Source organism: Platalea leucorodia, assembly GCF_965183815.1.
Source record: "Platalea leucorodia genome assembly, chromosome: 2".
NCBI classification, from domain to species: Eukaryota; Metazoa; Chordata; class Aves; order Pelecaniformes; family Threskiornithidae; genus Platalea; species Platalea leucorodia.
In genome coordinates, this window is record NC_138824.1 from 92165361 (window position 1) to 92187154 (window position 21794).

General features: G+C 34.2%; 1 protein-coding gene across 1 annotated transcript in view; it reads right to left on the reverse strand.

Annotated features, from left to right (window-relative positions):
- Positions 1–21794, reverse strand: part of CFAP47 (cilia and flagella associated protein 47) — a gene marked incomplete at both ends in the record, with an annotated part of 347065 nt that overhangs the window by 11207 nt on the left and 314064 nt on the right. Inside the window, 2 exons of the mRNA XM_082336357.1 lie at positions 7748–7909; positions 9375–9546. Of these exons, the coding sequence (XP_082192483.1) occupies positions 7748–7909; positions 9375–9546 (334 nt within the window). The remainder of the gene's footprint in view (positions 1–7747; positions 7910–9374; positions 9547–21794) is intronic.

A 21794-nucleotide genomic window follows, 5' to 3' on the forward strand; every position in this document is an offset into this window, starting at 1 on the left:
AAGCTTCTGCCTCCTCAAAAAAATTAACTGACATTTAGCAGTGCCATTGGACTTGGGTGCATTAGCACCGTTAGCCTAGATTTTCCTTTAGGTGGCAACAACGTGGGCAAAACTACTGAACATCTGAAACTACGCTTCAAGTCTTGTGACATGGAACTTATGGTGGCAATCTCTTTTTGTGGTGCCTAAAGTTGCGCAGCTGAGTTTATACCCCTGGGCCATAAGCACTAATCTTGCTACAGCCTGAGTTCCTGTCTGTGTGTCATCTAAGCCTTGAGTTTTCACATCTGTGTTTCCCACAAGGACTGCTCAGCTGTGAATGCCTAGAGCATATCTACTACACACAAAGGGCAGGCACAGGATGAAAAAGAAGTGATGCCTCTTAGACTGAGTAGCAGAGTAGAGCACTCATCAAAAACATCTGAGATTAGTATTCAAACTCTGGTTTGGGAAATAGAAACCTGAACACAGGTCTTCACTTCCAATATCATTGCTCTATAGCCTGGATTTAGGAACATTTTCAGACAGCACTTTCTTTATCTCCCATGTTCAGTCTGTTTTCTGGTAAGTAGTTAGGGATGACAACTCGTAATAAGCACTTTGTGTCTTTGTAAGACATACAAGAGCGTGACTTAGACTACAGATGCAATGATGAAATGCTAAGGGAGATGGGACAGGCTGCATGCACAGGAGGCAAGAAAATAAGGACTTTATTCCTGCAGAAATTGCATCTTTGCAGGATGTGATGCAACAGTAGAGTTTTTTTTCAGAGACTGTAAATGATTCCTCAAAACAGTTAGTCAGAAAACACACAGGAGAAAAAGCTATAGTTTTAGTCCTGACAAGGGGACCAGACAGTTTAAAATGAAACTGTCACAAACTGTGATTGTGCACATAAGATATTTGCCAAGTCAGAGAAAAAAACTTATTGCATGAACCTTGTCAGATTTTAATTTTCCTAAAGAAAAATGGAGAAAAGCTAACAAAAAAGCTTTAAAGAAAATCTGCATACTTCTTGACAGCATTGGAATGAGGTACTACAGGACAAGGCAGCTATAATTTTTTTCTGTATTGAGTAAAATATATATATATATATACACACATACATATACATATATACACATATACACATACATACTTACATGAACACGTATAGTCACACCTAAAACCTCCACCTTCCCTTCCCTTTTCCCTTCCCTTCCCTTTCCTCCCCAAAGCCTGGCAGTTTTAAACAAAAGAGTCAAGTCAGTTACTGGATGCAAAATGTTCCTCAAAGTAGGAGCTATGTCCAAATAAGGAAAATAGAAATTCTGGCAAATTAAATGTACAGCCATAATATGATAGGCCAGCAGGGATTCTGATGAAGATATGGCTAACAATACAAGAACTACCAATTAAAAACTTACACACAATCAGAAACAGGAACCTTTCACAGTGCCTGCAATGCTGATAAATCATGAATTTTTGTTTTAAAAATATATCTAAAGATGGCCTCTTGAGAAAAAACAAGCAGTGTTTTTACTGATGTTCACATCAGGGAGATGATCTGCAATCCTGGCTAGCTCGCTAGCATAAGTAAATTGCTTGTCATTTTCATCTTCTATAGTACAGAGAAAACTGGAGATAAAATTCCCAGGATAGCACCTGAATTTCAGACATTATTGTTTTCAGTGTCTGTATATTTAGTGTATAATTAAAAATTAATAATTGTGTGGTTTAAAATGATTAAAAATTAATTCCTCTTTTTTGATTACTGCTTCAGGTAAAACAGCTCTAGAGTCAATGTTTGGCTTGTCATTTCTCAGCCATGAAGGACAGCTATGAGGCAGTCTACATTTTTTCAAGAAGGCTTTTGTTTAACTCGAGGATGGCAGATACTAACATACTCGATAAAGTTTAATGATGTGTAGAGTTTTGAAAACACATATGAACCAAGCACAGATGAATTATTAAATATAAGGGCCATATAAACCAAAGAAAGCAAATGTGTCTTCCCACCTGCATGTTCCATAACTCCTGTCATAATAGTTTAGTATTGCTATCAGACAATATGAACTCTGCCCTTACTCAAATGATGAACAAGAGTAATCATTAATTTGAATTTAAATAATAATTGGACAATGAAATCATGGCAACTAGGAAGAGTGGAAATTGAGCTAGCATTTAATAGACATATTTATAATTACTCCTTTAATCTTGTTCTTAAGTAGCACTGTTCTTAAATAGCAGTCTGTGCTCGTCAGTGTTCTCGTGTTAGATAATTTTCAAATTAGTAAACTAAAAAAGAATAGCATCTTATGTCTTCAATTAAGGAAAACCTTAAAATTTATATTCCCATAGATATCTCACTGCAAAACTTATAAAATACCCAGCAAATCTGAAAATATAAGTCTTTATTAAATTAAGGCTCAAAATAGATTTAATGTTTACTCCTCTCTTCCTCAAACTAGTGAAGCAGTAAATTATTCCTGTAGAAATTTCTTCCTTTACAAAACTCAGCATTTTGCAAACTATACATAAAAAACAATACATAGTGCTTTTGATCAAAAGATTTTTTTTTTCAATAAAAATAACAAAATGTCTTAATCTGTAAAGTGTATAACTGCTTAAGCAAATAAGGGATACGGTTTGAAAATGTTGCAATGTGCTTCCAAAAATAGTTAATTGTAACTACACTTACTTACTTCTTGTAATTTGTAGTTAACATCTGTTGGATGACACAAGAAATTTCAGTTATTACGTAGTGAAGTTCTTTAAAGTTATTAACTGTATGCAGTTGTCAAATTCTATAAAATTATTAGTGATAGTTGGCATGATTTAGATAATTTCTTTTCAACAAAGGAAATGGCAATGGAAAAAAAAAATAAGAAATCCTCATTGTTTATCAAAATTGGTTACGTTTTGTACCAAAACCAACTCTGGTTTAATTGACGACTCTAAATCCTGAACTCTGGACATCAGAAAAGATTTAACTCCAGTTGTCACTCTATAGCTTTGGAAAGACTGCTTCAGAATTAAAGGATTTTCAAAAAATATGAAGAAACACTGCATGACAAATGACTGTCAGGGAATGCTTTACCAAATATAACATCACTTTTGTTGTGTACATATTGTAAAACCAAAGCAGGAGCTAGTGTTTTTATCTTCAAGAGATGTTAAGATGTCTGTCTCATTCCTGTTCTACCCGGGGGTACTATATTTGCAGATTGGTAAACTGACTTTTCCTGCTAAAAATGGTCCAGGTGACATGGCTAGATACAGCTCCTGGCTAAATGTGTGACATGTCAGGTATTGTGTTATTAGAAAGGATGATCATAACTTTTTGGAAGCTCTGCTGCTTGTATACCATTATTGATATTTTCCACTTGTCTGTTCAGACTCCAAAAAATGGAACTCAGTCAACATTTGTTCTTTGCAGCTGCCACTATGTGTGAGATGCTAAGATAAAGTATTCTAATTACATCTTTAGATTAATGGTAGAATATTGCAGAACAGGTAACAAAGGGATTGGCATAGGAATCCAGGCCTATAACATGCACAGCGACATGCGAGAGAGGGTGAGGAGAGGGTACGTGTGCTGAGAAATTAACGAATTCATTTTCTTGCAGCATACATAATTCTGGCTCATGATAATTCTAATGAAATACAGAAGTAATTACAGTAAAATAGAAATATTTCTCAAAGTTGTAACTGTAAACCTTTTTTGTTTTTCCCTTCACAATTAAGGAGGGTACAGAAAAAAAATTAGTTGCTCGCTATTCTTCAGACAGCATTAAAATTAATTTTGTGTGATCAAGGAATGTTTTTAATTGAACATTTATGCTATACCCTAGGAAATGTGCATAGAAGAAATAAGGAAAATATCCACAGTGGTGTTCAAAATATGAAATGTAGGTTAAGATAAATAATTCTGCACATGCAGTCATTTTAAAGGTTAATTTCATCTTTCTTCTCATCTCCCCAGTCCACCTGTTTTCACTCTCTCTTTATTCTAGCTGTTTCCATAATTGGGTGGAGCCTTGGATTTTGCAGATACCACTCTGTGGAGACCATATTGATACCACGCTGTTTGCTTTTGTGATAGCAGGTGCTGACTAAGTATGTTTTTCTGAAGCATAGCTTAAGTTCATCTGAGAAGTTTCTTCAATGTGAGAAATATCCTGTTTGTGATAAACACAGGACTGGAATAAGAGGTTGGGATGGAAGGATGGATAAAATTTTACTGTATATGGGAAGCAATACATGATTAAAACAATCACTAAGAGGTACATGGAAAGCTAGAATTATGTTGGTGAAAGAAGGCTTTGTGTATGAGAAATAAGCGGATAGAAAGAACAGGAGAGAATTATCTACCATCTTGACTAAACATTCAAAAGTAATGTAGTTTACAAAAAATTTTCAAGTGAACATAGTTTTCATATTTATCTATCCACATGTTTCATGTTGGCTACTGAAGTATTTGCACTGGAAAACAAATGAGGTAACATTCTGCTGTAGATGGATATCAGTATTTTAACATTAAGAAATAAATCCAACCATCTAAGTAGTTCTGTACTGCAACATATAATAGTAAATATTCTCCAAAAAACAGTTCTGTATTAATACAATTGTTCTGATCCCAAAATATAATTGATTAAAAATACATTAAGAAGTTATTTTCGGCAAAACAAATATAGAAAGCACTAGTTTTCTTAAGCAAAGCATCACTTCTGGAATTTTTAGTCTCTGTTTCAATTACAGATATCAACACAAAATAATAGACCAATAATTTGAGCTAGATATCAAACAACTTTCTATAATTTTTATTTCCAGGGATAAGATTTTATCTATTCTTTTTGGTTAATACTGCTGCCATTGGCATTCAATAATCCATTTGGTATTAAAACAAACACTAATGTTAACAGAAACATTAGAGGCTTGTATCAAAGCCAGTTACCTCAGTGGAAATGTTGCCAATGATTTCAGCTGGTGTTGAATTAAACCTACATTTATGACAAAACCTGATGAAGGTCATCTGTGACTCTTAAAAAATGGCAGATTTTTCTTATTTAACAAGTGAAATCTGCTTATTTGACTATAATCAATCTCAATGCTATTACAAGAAACCATTCAACAATATGTCCCTTTTGAATTTGTAAAGCTGAAAGTAAAATATTGGATTATTCATATATCACAACTGTCCTAGGTGCAGACAGGTTTTAAAAATGTATTTGAGTTTTCTTCATACAACAAAACTGCTTGGCTGCATTCTCGGTGTCTTTCATTATTTATTGAAGCAGATATTGGGCTGTTTCTCATTGGGGGCATGTGTGTGTGTTAATTTTAAATGTATTAAAAGAGACAGTGTGTTACATATTTGCATGGATTCTCAAAGCTTTCATTATTGCAGAGCAATTGTGAGCAGTGTAGCAACTACCTCCCATTTGTAACTGTTCATCATTCCTGAAGCAAGGACATCAAATGTAGTTATGGGTAAACAGGAAAATCATTAATTCAGTCTGAAATCTTTCGTACGCATTGAGGATTTTGCTGGGGAAGGGTGGAATTAAAGTGAGAAGCCCACATCTGAGTTGTAGTATCTGTAAAGAAAAAGAAAGCTAAAACCATTGACCTCATAGCTTTGTAGTGGTCACCAAAGGTGCTCTGTGGATCACTGAAGACCCTCATTCAACTTGGTATATAGAACAGAATCCTAATCTGTCCTTAATAAGATACTGAGCCTTTTGGGGGACTGTGGTTCTCAAATATTTTTGTTGCATCACTATGCACCCTGCTAGCCCAAAAAAGATGTACAGGTCTTCTCAGTGATGCTGTGCAGTCACTCTGTCCTGCAAGTAGCAGAGGGAGAAAAAGACACAGCTGCAGAGTCCCTTTCTAACAGGTTACTGAGAAATACATCTCTGTTTCTCCCCCAGTTACTCTCAAAGTAGCAGTGCCATGAGGTACTACTCAGCATAAGAAAGGAAGACAGAAGGTATCTATAGGCAGGGTGAAAAAAAAACCCCACCTCTCTTTAAGTACCAGAACTGATTCTGTATGGGATTGTTCTACCAACTGTTTACTTAAAAACTCCAAAGGGCCGATCATTTTTTTTCAGGGAAGGTCTATAGGATGACACTCCATATCCCAAATGAAACTTTTAATCCATATTTTAATATTTCGTGGTTTTATTTTTAATCTAAGTAATTTGAGTTATTCAAGCATTAAATTACATCTGTAAAATATGGGTTTATTGTGTAATTGCTTTTAAACTGCAGATCCTGTATGCTAAATGTTGGTTGGCTGACCGTTCTATTTCTATAACAAAACCTCCAGCACCAAAAAGCTCCTAAGCAAATCAAAGATAAGATAAAGCAATATAAAACTTACAGAGCAGTTATTGGCACTATTTACAACACGGAGCTTATTCAGTACATGCAAGCGTTACATTTCATATTTGAAATGTATGGGGGGAACCCTTGTTATGTAAAATAAAGTCGGAATTTGTTTAAGGGAAAAAGGGAATCTGTCTTCCATCATGGCTCCTTCTTTATATAACTATAATGATTCAGGTTTTATAATGCCTTTCTGGAGAACATTGGGTCTCTTCAATACTATCAAACACCTACCAGGAGATTACAGTATTGCCAGAGCAATTGCTTCACTTTTGTTCCTGAAACAGCCCATTCTGTTGAAGCTGTTAACTTGAACACTGTGATAGGAGCCTTTTTCAGAGTCCTCAGTAATTATCATCAATGACAGCCATCTAAAAGCTGAAACAACTGCCCATCTTAGATGTGCAGCTTTTGGAAATAAGCTCTTAAAAAAAAAAAAAAAATCAGTTGGAACCAAGGACCCTTCCTGTTGGGGATGCTACAAAAGCATGCATCTACAATGAAAGTTAACTATCAATCAGCATATCTGGCACACTTTCAGGATATACAGTAAAAAAAGTCAATTTTAAAGAATTAATGTAATTTAAAAACTTCCATGAGCTAATTAGATTGCAAGCATCATGATTCTTTCAGGTTCACTGTTTACTATTTTAAAACTTATCTATCAATACCACACAATTTATTCCTTCACTTTCTGCTGTAGACAAGTGACAGTATGGGTTTGCTATAACATTATGAAACTCTGAGAAAATAATGAAAAGTATGTAAAAAATATATTAACGGAGATTTTGCAGGACTTTTAAAAAGGAGAGTAAGAAAATACGGAAGAATTATTTTATCTAGTGAAAAGGCAGAGTAGAGATGAATTCATAACATGCTTATATAATAAAACAGGAATACTTAAAAAAAGTGGCACATTTAAAAATTTTTAAAGCACAATGCAAAGGACTGTTTTTAACTTTGTGTAAGTACAAAATACTTGGAAAAACAATTTGTTAGTAAAAACATTAAGGCTTTAATAGTGAGCCTTTAATATCACGACACACCTTCCTCAAATTCATGTTACACATTTTAACACACAAAAGCATTTTAGGGCAAAACTTTAAAGTCATAACATAAACATTGGGATCTATTCTGCAAATTTTCTCTTGAGGGGCTACAGCCTAAATGTAGAATGCTTCTGTTTTCTACAGTACAGCTTCAAAATCACATTTGTTACCTATACAATGCAGCATTTGAAATTAATGATGTATTACTGAAATAGCTGCAGCCCAGTTATGTTTCTGTTGCCCAAATCTATCCTATCTGATGTGTTTGAGCATGAGTTCTAGCCTCAGAAAACTGCATAGACACTTTATCATAAGTATTTTTACCTTGTCTGGCTTGTAAGCCTAAAACCAACTACAGATTCCTTATTCAGGCCAACTGCTTCAATGTTGATGACATCATCCACTTCTGGTTCCGTAGCAATGAACAGCATTGGAAACTTCCAAACACCTCCTGTAGTGCACTCTACTACGAGAGTTGCTTCATTCCTTAAAATTTCAGATAAAAACATTCAATACATAGAACAACATTATAAAACATAAACTGAGTAAATTAATGTCCAAAATAAGCCTCGAGTGTGTAGAATTATACTACAGTAAAATGAAAATACAGATGGCTTTAAATTGGAATACATCCTTAATTTTATGTGACATGGTGCATATCAGTTGCACTTAGACTGGAATGTAGACTAAATAGCACTTGATATTTACAGTAAAGTACAAGAAAGGATAAAATATGAAACTAAAATGATGGTCACAGCCACAAGACTTGATTCTTCTTCTGCTTACTCTCTATTGAGTTAAATTTGTTTAACTCAATTTGGTTTGCTCATTATTCTTTATTTACTGTGATGTTAGAGGAGAATTTGGTCCAGAACATGTTAGCAGTTCAAATTAGAATCAGATAGATCTGACGAAGGTCTGTGTACTTTAGAAAATGTGCCAGCTTCTGATGTTTTCAGACCATCTAAGAAGAGAGTTGGTGCTGTAGATTCTGAAGATAAAGAAACTAATTGCAGTCATTGAGTCCTCTACATGAAGCCTGATAGGTCTCAAGTACACAAAGATAAAAAACCAAACCAAAACAAAAAAAATAATAAAATAAAAAAGGACAGAGTAGGAATAAAAGGGGTTTCTAAATTAGCCTCTCCTCTCACACAACGGCACTGTATGGTGTGGGTGGATAGTGTTTCCTAAAGGTTTGCTCTTTGTTTATTTCAGTTCCCTTCTGCATCCTAAAAATACCCTCTTTTCATGCAACCCATGATAGTTGGCAGTGACTGCTCCCTAACCTTCCTGGTAATGTGGAGCCTCTGAATTTACCGTGTGCCTGCATCTTATTGAAGCTTCTTTCCTCCCCATACACATTTGACTGCTTCAAAAGAAAGGCACAACTTCCCTCTCTCTCCAAAAGGATCTCCCTTTCACAGTTTCTTTTTAAAGAGGTGGGATGTACTAATGTAAATGAAGGCAAATCCATCATTTTTCACACCGCAGCTATAAAAGAGGATAATGTTTTCCTGTGGACTGTTGTTACTGGGGCACTAGAGACTAGTTACAAATTCAATCATTCCAGACAGCCAAAGAATACACACACATGCTTATCTAGGAAAAGTTTTTCAAGACTGACAAACCATCTTGTCTGTATGCTTTCCACAAATTCTGAGAAAAACTAATTTTCATTGGAAATCTTTCATTACTCCAATGTTTAGAAGTAAATTGGTACACACACAGACTAAGGCAGTAATTCAACAGAACCATCTAGCAGGCGTTAAAAAAAAACACTGTCAGTTTTAATACCAATACTGAGAAGTAGCAAGTCAAAATCTAAACTAATAGATCTCAGAGGTGAAAACAAAATGAGTAAAACAATGCAGGGAGGTCCTTACATAGCTAAGAGTGACCAGACAGGATTTTATTGCATGTTCTGTTGGTATAAAGAACAGGAGCTTACCTCATTGGTTTGTTAGGTGTAAACACTATATTAAAGATCAGTGTTACAATCCCGGATTCTGTATCCCGTTCTCTTTGAATCAGATGTATACCAACCAAAGCTCCAAGCTGAGATTTAATTTCATTTGATTGATATTGTAATTCATACAGAAATTCCACTGTTGTAGAGAAACCTAAATGATACAAGAGAAAGAACAGTCTGTGTGCACTGTAACTTCATGCAGTTGGCTGGCTAGTAGTTACAATTCTTTCATTTGTTACTAAAAATGACAAATAAGTAAAACTAGTAATTTCCAAAACTTGAGTGATTTGCTCCTGACTGCATAGCAAAATCTTCCAATTTCATATGGCAGGCTATATAGTTTCCAGCCAAATGGAAGCTGGAGAACGTACTCAGGAGAACTGAATAGTAATAGCAATATTATTCTGGCTACCACTTCTGCATTATGGTGAGATATTTCTAGTTCATCAGTGAAATGAAAATTGCAAGAATGTAATACTATTTTTGAGTAATGCCTTTGGGACAATGTCAAAAAAAAAAGTCATTAAGGACATCAGTGCCATTGATGGCTGCAAGCCTGAGAAACAGTCTACAGAAAAACAGTGAAGATGTCACTAGCAGCCTCTTCTCTTATTCCCCATAGCAGCTATGAAAAGGCCAAGTAGTAATGACATAAGAATAAACAGCTGAGCTTCTTGAATCAAATCTCTCCTCCAGCTGTAATAAAGAAAACTGCGATATTCAGTATACAATAGTAATTTGTGCACAGAAGGGAACATTTCTAGGAGGAAAAGAATCTCAAGCTGCTAATCTATTTAAAAATTTTACACGTTTTATGGATGAAAAGTCTTTTAACACAACCACTAAATCCTACAGGAGATTTCATTTTACTATGCTCACATATCTCAGGGCACATTTTGAATTTTCACAGCTTAGTACAATGTGGTGTGCAGAACTCCTATCTATGTGTCCCTGTATATGCTGCCTATAGGGTGCCAGTCAGCTGTAGAGTTAATTCCCAAGGCCTTCTGACTTGGAAATCTAAAATACAGACTACATATTTATTTTTATATAATGAAACAATGCACTGTGAGATATTTGAACAAAACCTTACTTCATTTTTGCCAATCTGTAATGCTACCCAGTGTCAGTGAGTATAGAGATGCTTTCCTATGCTTGTAGTCCTTTCCCCTTTTCTGAAATGCAGAGATTCCTTCTTTATACTTCATTCAGGTTTTGTTGCCAATGTTTTTAGAACACACAGATTAACCCTAAGAAATATAGCAGCTTATATTGAAACACTTCTGACTCTTTAAAGTGGATCCTTCACACAGATATCTGTACAATTTATGCTAGATCGAAGCGTTACACAGACATAAGCAAAATATTACTACCAACATACGGAATTATTGGTCATAGTAGATATACACTGAGTATCAAATATACAGGATTTCTATGTATTAATCCATCTATTATAAAATTACTTTATTACAATAAATGTACTTTGTTATAATGAAATTAAACGTGAATATTTTTCCTACGGTTTATAAAATTTCTGGGATGATCCTACATTGTTCCATGCTTTGTTGTTTCTCTATTTGGAAAATATAATGTTTATGGCATGCATTGAGATTCCCACACAGCCCAAGGCTTGTAGTAGTCACCCTAGACAAATGCCAAAATACGAAGATTCAGACATAAAAATTAACTTATGGGAGAGAAAAGATGACATCATTTGGAGCATTACACAATGAGAAAATTACAACTATTGAGCAGATGTTTCTTTCAGCAGCTATATCACACAACGCTACTCAGGAAAAGCTTATTTTATAGTTCAGATGCTAGGAAGAAAATGTTGTGAATTGCATACTGCTTTTAATATCCAAAGACATTTAGGTTTGATTTGACATATGTATATAATATCTTTTAGTCAGAAGCAATTAAATATTTATATTTTTTCTGCTCCAGGCTGTTTTGTAACCTGTTCTATGTTCATACGAAGTATTTAATTAAAATATTTTAATATTTACAACACCTAAGGAAAAATGATGCATTTATAAGTGCCAATATTTGAAAGCTTTGTTATGCTGGTCCCTTAGCTGGTTTTGATCTACACTGCCGATCTAGTTTAGGACTGTTCAAAAAAGAAAAATGTAATTAGATTTTCATCACAGCTGCCCTGAAGACTACTATATTATCATACTATGGGAAGCCTCCGTGAATATGTTAATATTTGATTCTAGACAATTCCATAATACACATACTGCCTAAACAAACTGTCAGAAACTAGAGGCAAAAGAAAAGTTATGAATCATTACTAGAAATTTGTCTAAATTGTCAAATGTTCAGAGTTGTCTTCACTCTTAGGTTTTCCAGTTTCAATTAAATTGGTGAAATAAGTAAAACATTAGAGAAAGAATTAACATTTTCTTTAAAGTAATGCCAAATACAATATAGCATATGATTCAAATATGCCTTGACCCTTTAGCCCAGCTCTTTGTATATTTTCATTCACTAGTTTTTTTTTTTTTTTTTTTTTTTAATCTCCATTTTAATATAGGTAAAATTCTTATTTTATCTAATGCAAACTGTAGAATACATATACGGGCATGAAGTATACCCCAATTAATCCACCTCTGTTCTGTAAATAGACAGCAGCAGGGAGAGTTTTAACCACATCTGACTCAACATAGAAATATTTATCAATCCAAACACTAGGAAGATATAAGCATGCTATTTATATACAGCTTGTTACATCTAGGGAATAGAAATTCCAGTTATAAAAAAATATTATTTTCTCATATTTCCTGAAGAATATTATGCATTATTTAAGTAAGAAAAGGTGTAAGAATATGGTTTTGATGTAATTATTCGAAGACAATTTTTTTTAAAGCATTAAGCATTTCTTGTTTTGAAAGGCAATTAATCTCAGTCTTTAAGTGTTTTCCTTTGTGCAAATAAAGACTTCCAAAATGTAGTATGCATTTAGGCAACATTTGTGTATGCAGAGTTACTGAAGCAGCTATGTTTAAAAACCAGAAAGGTTTTTGAGCGATATAGTACTATGACTTGGCTGTCATTTATTTTCAAGTACTAGTAAGGATACTTCTTAAAAAACAGTAGAATTAAATTGTTGAGGATTTGTTTGGGTTTTTTTCAAATAGCCTCTAAGAAGGTGAAAGGAAATAGACCACTTTTTTTTCTTTTTTTATTTATTTTCTGATTTATAAGAATGGTATTGTGGAAAATGCAAGGATTTTACACTCTGAGCATATAAATTGGGTAAATGTGAATTTTTCTGATGATTAGGATTTACTGTAAAACTAACTAATAGATGTCATACATCTAAAAATTCAAAGATGAGTCTAACATGTTCACAAAATAAGAACCTCAGGAGTTTAAATGACTTTTTAGTGGAAAGGAACCCATATTTAAGCTTCAAAAGAGTTAATTACAAAGACATTGATGGGCCTAATGTCTATAGAAGGTACTGTGAAAGGCTCACTGGAAATATCTGACCTGGAATAGAGTTTCACACTGTCATTAGAGAAGCCTTTGTACTGCCCTCCTATTTTTGAAAAGCAAGTAAGTGTTTGATTTCACTGAAGACCAGCTCATTATACAATGTGTTTTCTAATGATAAAAATCTAATGGACACTGGCCTGTGAGGCTGTAGTCTCCTGTGGATACCTAAAGGAGATCTAGCTACCTAAGCTCTCTGCAAATAGTGCTTAACCTGTGGTGGACTTGGTGACATAACAATGGCGAGGGGGAGGAACTCCCTAAGGGACCCTCCTTACTTTCACACTGTCTCCCATTTCCAATGAGGCAGGTGGAAATTAAAGCTGTGAAGTAAAGACGTTCAGACTGCAAAAATGCTTGTCCTCATTACAGAGGCTTTTCCTTGGATAGATGCAATAAAACAGAGATGCAAGTGAATTCACTTAATTGGCCTTCCTCATCTCCCATTCAGCAGGCTGCAATCTTACTTGCAGTTATTTAATAAAGGAGGTCAGCACAATCACAGAATACAAACACAGAATGAAAGCCCAGCCATTCATAAACTTGCAGCTTCATGTTTTTCAAAAGCTAGATAAATTATTTCATGCTGAATGTAAACATATTGCACTCTCTCACTGATTTTTTTCCGCTGGTTCTGCTAATTCTTCAAGGCTAAATATCCATTGTGGCCCTGACAGCTAACAGAGATTTCTTCCTCTCTTGATCTAATAGTCTCCAAACTGGTAAAATAGAAACTACAGGACCAGACTGTAACTGCTTACTTCTACCAGACAGCTGGCATCTAATGTTGACCTTCCAAACCTTGTGAAATATCTTCCTTCATAACTTCATTCAGCTCTTATCTGACACTTGTCCTTTTCCTGTTTTTCCACTGTTTTCCAGGAGTCTTCACAAACACTGCTGGAACTCAGTAGGCAGTGGGGAATGAACATTAAGTATGCCGTTATGCCTTACCAGCAAAAGCAGCAGCAGACAGAATACATTACGGTACAGTAGATTAAATCATTTTAATATAGTTTTCAAGTAAATAGTCAAGAGAATAGCAAAAGTGAAGAGTAATAAAGGAAAAAAATAAAAGGAAGCCTGGTGGTCAAGAACATTCTAACATTTAAGTAGACAGTATCATCTGAGCAGGAAGAAATTAGTCTCATCTGAGAAGTAAATATCTATTTCTCACTGTAAAATGTCATAACTCCAGGATAATAGCAGCAGAATAGATAAATTGCACAAGAACCCAAAAAGACCTGGTTGTAGTTGAATATGCCTTTCACTAAATTTCTTCATACAGGTAAAAAAGTGCTGTATGTAGAGCATTATAAGTATCAGCAAAGATAACATCATATAGTTCATTAAATTCCAGACACCAAATTACCTTAAATACAAAGAAATGAATGGATAGTAAAGTGACCTCCTTCTGTTGATAATATACTCATTGATCCTCAATGTAATTCAAGGAAATCCTCCATGTAGTTCTGCGTACAAATCATTATATCTCTTCCCTCCAAATTTATTTCTCCTTCCATATCCAGTTAAAGCTTTTCATCCACATCTTCAAGGCTCTGCAAAATTCCACTCTTAGCCTCATCTTTTTTTACCCTGCATCCCACTGCCTATTCCCCTAGCAACCAACTTTGATATTTCTTTTCTAAATTTTCTCTTACATTTGATTTTTCTGTTTGCTAATTTTTTTCTCTTTCAAAACAGTTTTTTAAAAGAGATTTCTACTGCTAAAGCAGATTTCTACTGTAAAGAAAGCAGTGGAAAACACTTTCCTCCTTTTTTTTTTTTTTTTTGAGAATGTCTTTCTGCAAAATACTGCATCATTTAGTGAATAAAATGGAAGTTTGTGAAACCATGTATATGAAATACACGGTGTGCATCTAGCATCTGCTGTTCCACATGCATTTCTGCATTCTTCCTTGCAGGTAGTTTCCATATATTCTTTCTCTCTCTGAATCCTTTTTGGACTAATTCCCTTTTTATTATGTCTATCCATACTCCCCTCTTAACACTCTTTCTTTATTTTGATATTACTTGGCATAGTAAATTGAAACAAAAACCTCAGGAAAAGCAAAAAGATTCTCATCAGCCCAAAGGATGTCTCACACTATCCTGCTTTGATCTGGCATTCTACTTAGATTTGTACACTAATCTATAAATTAATGCTTTAAAGGAACTGATTAAAATATATTTTTTCAAAAACATTGTATTTCTTTTTCAACATTCTCCTTTTTTATTTAACACTGTCTTCATTTATCTAGCAATTCTGGCAAATAAAGATCACATCTGCGCCTGGGCACAGGCAATGTCAAACCAGCTTCTTCATGATCATAGGTTATGATGTAGTCTTAATTCACACAGACATTATTTTTTCCATGGTATCCTAACTCATTTGCCTCACTTTGAATGTTGCCCCCTGAAATCAGTAACTCAAGATGTTTTTTAACCTAACCATTCAATTTGTGTTGGCCCACACGAATACTAAATTGAAAACAATATTATTTATCATTTCACAGGGTTTTCTACTGCACTCACTGTGATGATGTCTGTGCACTTCAATACTTAAAGTAGTTACATTAATGACTAAAAGAAATTATGCCTGTCATTTGGAAGACCAAATTCCAATGCAAGCAAATTTCTTCATATTCCTTTGGAGGAGCAGTGTGTTTACAGATAGGTCACTAGATAACCTGCAGATCATGAAGCAATAGTAAGTTTGTTGTTTCCAGTCGTTTTATATGTCAGCATTATGGCTATTCTTTCCTCCCTCCTAGCCGCCCTCTCACCTCCAGAAGTATCCTAGTTTTTAGCCTTCTTTTCTATTGTTTGGTGGTTTACTGGAAATACATAACTCACAGGGCACGTTTTTTGTTTTGGGTTTTTTTTGACAATGCATCAATGATTGTAATTACCAATTTCCTATGGGGGGTTAAGAGGATATCAGTGTTCCTTTATCACACTCTTGTATTCAAAGACTTTTCTAGCTTTTGTTGTTATGTTGTATACACGGTCACTTTCTCTCTCTTTTCAAAATTCATTTAAACCACTGGCTTTAGAAATCTTTGTTACTCCTTGTCTTCCAACACTGTCAACATGTACTATGTCAAGTATACTTCTCTGAGACAGAAAACACCCTTTTCCATATTTTGGAACATAGCATTTCCATTCATGGAACTTTATTACTTGCCAGTTAAAATATCATTTTACTGCTGTATGAATGTGACCTTCCAAATGAGAAGAACAAATAGATTTAGCCTATCACTAGCTATTTCAGTTCCTTCACAGTTTCTTATTAGGGTTACATGCAAAATGCAAATATAATTTGTCCTACTGAATAAGAGTAATTATGCATTTAGAAATTCAAGCTCCTTCATAGTTACTTACAAAATTCTTCATGTTCAGGAATACAATCTTAAAATATTGTGGATCTAAGCACCCCTTTGTAAATCAGCTGTGTGTCTATACAATGTATGGTGGTTTTCCTGAACTAATGACGATACAATAAATAAGTTTAAAATACCTGTTCCAAGAGAAAAATAAGTGTTTTCTGACTACTTTTAATGTCTGTCTTGCAACCTGGCTGTAAAATTAGAACTGTTTTGCTTTTATAAAAATAGATTTTTCTGATCAGCCTCGATCAGTCTGAAATAATTTTGAGTGAAAGGAACACCTTGGCTGATTACTCCTAAAGATCAGAATTTATTAAACTGCACTAAGATGCAGTTCTTACTCAGCAAGGCCAGTTTCAATTTTTCAACGAATCATAAAGCACTGCTGTTTAAAATATTCCTATATCCAGGACCATTTATTTGCCCTTTGAAATTCTGTAGAGCTGACACAAACCAATCCAAGACTTCTTAATCTGAAAACTCTGAAACTCACAATGCTTGAAATAACATAGCACATATGTAGCAAAAAGCTTCTTGTTGATTTTAAAGACACTTTTAACATCTATCAAGTCTGCCAGCTACAGAATGCAGCACTTAAAGAAGCTGAAAAGACCTTACAATCTGATCTGTTGAGCAAGTTTGTTTTAGAAGATTAATAATAGCTTGTTTTAAAATGTTTTAACTTAATTAGCAGATATTTCAGACATTATGTTACTTAATAACAATGGAATATCTTCTCTTAACATAAAGAGTCCAGACTGATCAGAATCTGGTTGCCTGTTGAACACAATGAAAAATTCATCTTTTTTGTGTGGGATGTTAGTAAGAGAGATGTGTCATGGGAATGTGTGTATTGTAAGGTTTTGGGTGTTGTTTTTTGAGGACATGTGAGAAGGACATATGCTAGCTGTTGTGATTTGCAATATATCCATTGATTCATGGTCATCATAGGAAACAGGGACCTAAGCACCAGGAAGTGTTTCTATTCTGTTTGTTTGTTTTTGTTTTTTTTTTAATAGCTGTATTTATTAGAAGTTTGGATGACAAAGATGTCAACCTAGGTTATGTTGTTTCCCAGTATCTTAATCTAAATCACTAGGCAAATAACCATGTGTGACTATAGACTAAATAACTTCAGCCTGAAGATTTTCCCATGCAAAACCAGATTTTTGTGGTTTGAAAATATGGCCCCACATACTCAAAGCTCCCACTCAGTAGCTCTGCAAATTAAAAAAGCACACTACACAACAAATATAAACACAGGTAAAAGGGGTAGTATAAACTTGCAATCTCAGATTGGGTGGTTCTCTGTATTTGTTTCTAACTTGTATGGGGATATGGAAAAAAGAAAAATTTCCTAGCAAGTATTCCTCACCTGCTCATATAAAAGTATTCTTCTTATAAATGAGATGGAAAGAATCTATGTCTTATATCACATCAAAATAACTTAAATGGTTTATAAGTTTCCTGATAGAACTACAATTCTAATATCTGTGCTATTATATAACCTTTGATTTGATGATCACATATTAATTTTTTGTTGAAAATTAACAAAAATGTAAATTTATGCACACAGAACTCTCTACTGATGCAGATAAATTGTTTCTAGTACTGTCACTTGCATCTATAAACATGTCTTAGATAGATAGTTTTACACTATACTATAGTCTATTACAAAAGGATGCATTTTTGACTTTTTAATATACAAACCAGACTTAGCGACAGAGACTAGAACATAAGACCTAATCACTAGGGTCATATTCATTTGCTTCCTTTTTCTTATCCAACAGATTGCATTCAGTTATACATAAGGTGGAACATTTATAACACAGGGGAGAGTAAATTCTTCTACTATAAGACAGCTGTAATCTCATGGGAGCTATCCACTTGTGTTATTTTTTGGCTACAAATCAAGTTTCAGAACTAATAAAAAGGTTGTGTAGTAAATTTCTGAGGTTTCACTCTGTCTTCTTCAGCTGGCTTGAAGAAAGAGTAATGGTTCAAGGTTACTATTTCATTCAATGTTCTGTGGTGATTCTATGCAACTTCTAGTTACTTGTCTTATGATTTTAATTTCTATCTATATCTTCAAAGCTTCAGATCAACTTACTCTTAAACTGTCAAAACTACAGGCCCAACGTACTTATTCACAAAAACATAAAGTTGTATACATTCTCAATAACAAGTGTGGAAGTTTTGTTTTTTCCTTTTTGCTTCATGTTCATATTGGAAACATGCAATGTAGGAGAGAATAAGGAAATCTAGAGTGGATAATTAATTTTCTCTAACCACAGCAATATTTGAACAGTGCAGCTTCAGAGACAGAAGAAAACAAGGACAAATAATTTTAGCACGAAAATGACAATAGGATGTAATAACCTGGAAATGGAAAAGCATTTGGGATAGACTTGTTGTATGTGTGCATATGTTTGTCATGACAGTGACTGTCAGATACATTGTCTGAGGCAAATTTAGGTGTATAAACCCTCTGCTTGCTTTTTTAAGATTAAAAGCATGCAAACACCTCTGGGATAGACAGGGAGAGCACTGGTCCACTGCTCTTCTGGAAAACCTACCAAGTTCGCATCTTAAGGGCTTTGATTAGCTATGCTTTGTTGATGGCCCATAATTAATAAGAAAATAATGCAAAAAACCTAGTGCAAGTTAATGCAGATGGTTCATTGTGAGGTGATATAATGTTGTAGAAGCACAACTAAGATCCTGGAGAGCTGTGCTGACTATGGTTTTGACTTACAGAAGCTTTCCCAAAATATCTTTACAAACCAAGGGTGTAGTGGCACTGTTTCTATGGAAGTAATACTTCCTTATCACCCAACCAAAGAAATTACAGGAAATTCTGTGAACAAGAAAAGGCAGAAATGGAACTTTAGCAATCACAATCGTATAACAATTAAAGTCATTAATAGAATCTTGCAGCAAATTATATTGCCTAGGTTTCCCTTAGCGACGAACTCAAAAGACATTTTTAAGAGATATCTGTTTGTGTGTTCTTGTTTCAGAGATACGTTATGTTGGGCTAGCTAATCAGTTCTTCTGGACTTCTTGTTTTTTCCTGGATGTACATCATACCAAAAAGTAACACCAGGAAAAATTGAATCATTTCTGGTTTTGTATTATAGTTTTTGCACTTTTGTGAAGCTGAATAAATACCTTCAGATTAGTTTATAATTGATCTGCTTCCCTGTAAGTGTGGAATATTTTAACTGAGTATGATTTTGCATAGGTGTTAGAAAGTTATTTTAATTTACATAACATTGACTCTCATTCTTAAGGCTTGCAGATTTCAACATTATATAATATGGCAAAGAAACAGAAATGAGTCACTGTCCTGTAAACAGAAATATAAGCAGGTACAAACTATGTATGCTGACAATTCACAAGCTCTTTTTTCAGTATTTGTCATTAGTGTTCTAGTTATATTAAGAAATGGCAGTAGGAGGGGTTACTTGTGAGATAAAAAATTATGCTAAATTGTTTCTTTTTTTAATGGACCAAATGGTAACCTTGTATGTCAACATCAGGTAAAGAAAGTCCTATTTGAAGTTCTGCATTAAAATGCCTGTGCATATTGCAGTTCAATAAAGAAAATAAACAATGCATCAAGTCTCTCCCATGGTTTACTCATAAATAAAGAAACAAACAGCCAGATGTTAACAAAAATTATGTAGCTGATAAAATAATCAATCTCGGCTTTCATTTCTACTCTGATGCCCTATTCTTTGACATCTCCTAGTTCCCTGTTTTCCAGCAGGAGTTGGCACCTTTAACAACAAGGTAATAATCCATAACAGAGTGACCCAAATAGGGGTTCACCCACTTGTCAACACTTTCATGTTTCCATTGCTCACAGCTTTGACCAACTGTTAATCCAAAACAAACACTTTGTTGGTCTACTTCTCACAGAGTAAAAAAAATCACTTAACAATCTCATTTATATAGCTAGAAGTCTCTCATCCTCAAATACCATTTCAAAAGTGATGCCACAATTATTCTGACAATAGAGAGATGGCTTAAGTAAGATATAGGGCCCCCTTCATCATTATTATCCTCTTCATATTGCTTTCAATATTAACCTGCTACACTTTATCAGCAATTAAATTAAAATCTCTGGATGAGACATAAATCCATAAGAATATTTTGTCTCCACCTATACTGGCATATTTCTTTCTTATGCTGATAAGATTTCTTTGGTCATATCCAATTTTATTGAACTAATTTCTTAAAGGAGAGCTTCCCAATCCAGATCCATCACATCAAATTGGCATTTAGTGAAATCCATACCACTGCCTAATGTAAAATCTTGCTGGGGGGGAATAGCTTTTAACATGTATTTGGACATGTTGTTCTTCCCCTGTTTCAAAGAGCTGCTTTAATGAAATTAAAGAAAATAGAGGCTTTCTGTATATTCTGATGAGTGTCAGGAATTTTTGAATGCTAGATAATTGCTATAAAATTGTATAGAATATATATATATATTTGCTGGTTTTGTAAATGGTGAAACAAAGGGTACAGATACACTTTGCATAATGTATGCACATGTGCATAATGTATGCCAATGTACGTTATGGATTAGCATATCTGAAAAATGTTATTTAACCACTAGGTGCAATTGAACTGCCCATCTGTTTAGTCAGAAGTCAGCATAGCTGTGAAACTCGCACATAACATAAAAAACCCTCATACCTGTGCTACCCTACAGAACTTGGACAGCACTATTTCCCAAAAAAATTAACTGTCATGAAACCTTCCGAGAAATAAGAACCCAGGAGCAAGGCACTAAGACTAGCCTTTGGGCTGTGAGAAGCACTGTGAATTAATAAAGACTAGGGAAGTTAATGATAAACACTCAGCCCTTATGGTTGGTTTATGTGATAAACTGAAGCAATTGAAAAGGACAGGTTACAAAGGACCATTACAAACACAGAGACAGAACAGGACTGATTAGTGTATTTCCTCAACCAGAGGTACGCTCTGGCTGTGTACTCCACATGCTCTCAACACAGTCAAGTTTGGTTGCTTAGAAATTTGTGAATTTCAGTCAAATATTGATAAACTGATAATTTGTGAATGTTTGATGTTTTTCTTAGAAGATCATGGAAAATTAAACATTTGTATTTTCCATTGAATATTTAAAGTAAACAAAAAAAGCTGTTTTATTAGAATAAAAAATAACATTCTTCACACTTGTTTGGATGAATCTTGGGTCTTAACTTTCGTTTAGTGAAAAAAATGTCTTTAAAGCCATATGTAAGAACACAGATGAAAAATACGTATAGGTTAAAAATATGCATTTAATACAATTGAAAATTATTTTTTAAAAGGCCCATATAATTGCTACATCTAAAACATTAAGCTTTAATTATTTGATCTCTGGAACTTTGCTGACTTCTGAATAACAAAATACATCATTTTAGCTAGACAGTATTTAGATTGTCCCCTCTTTCTTAAGGAATTATAATAATTTTCTGGTTCAAATGCTATCTTCTGG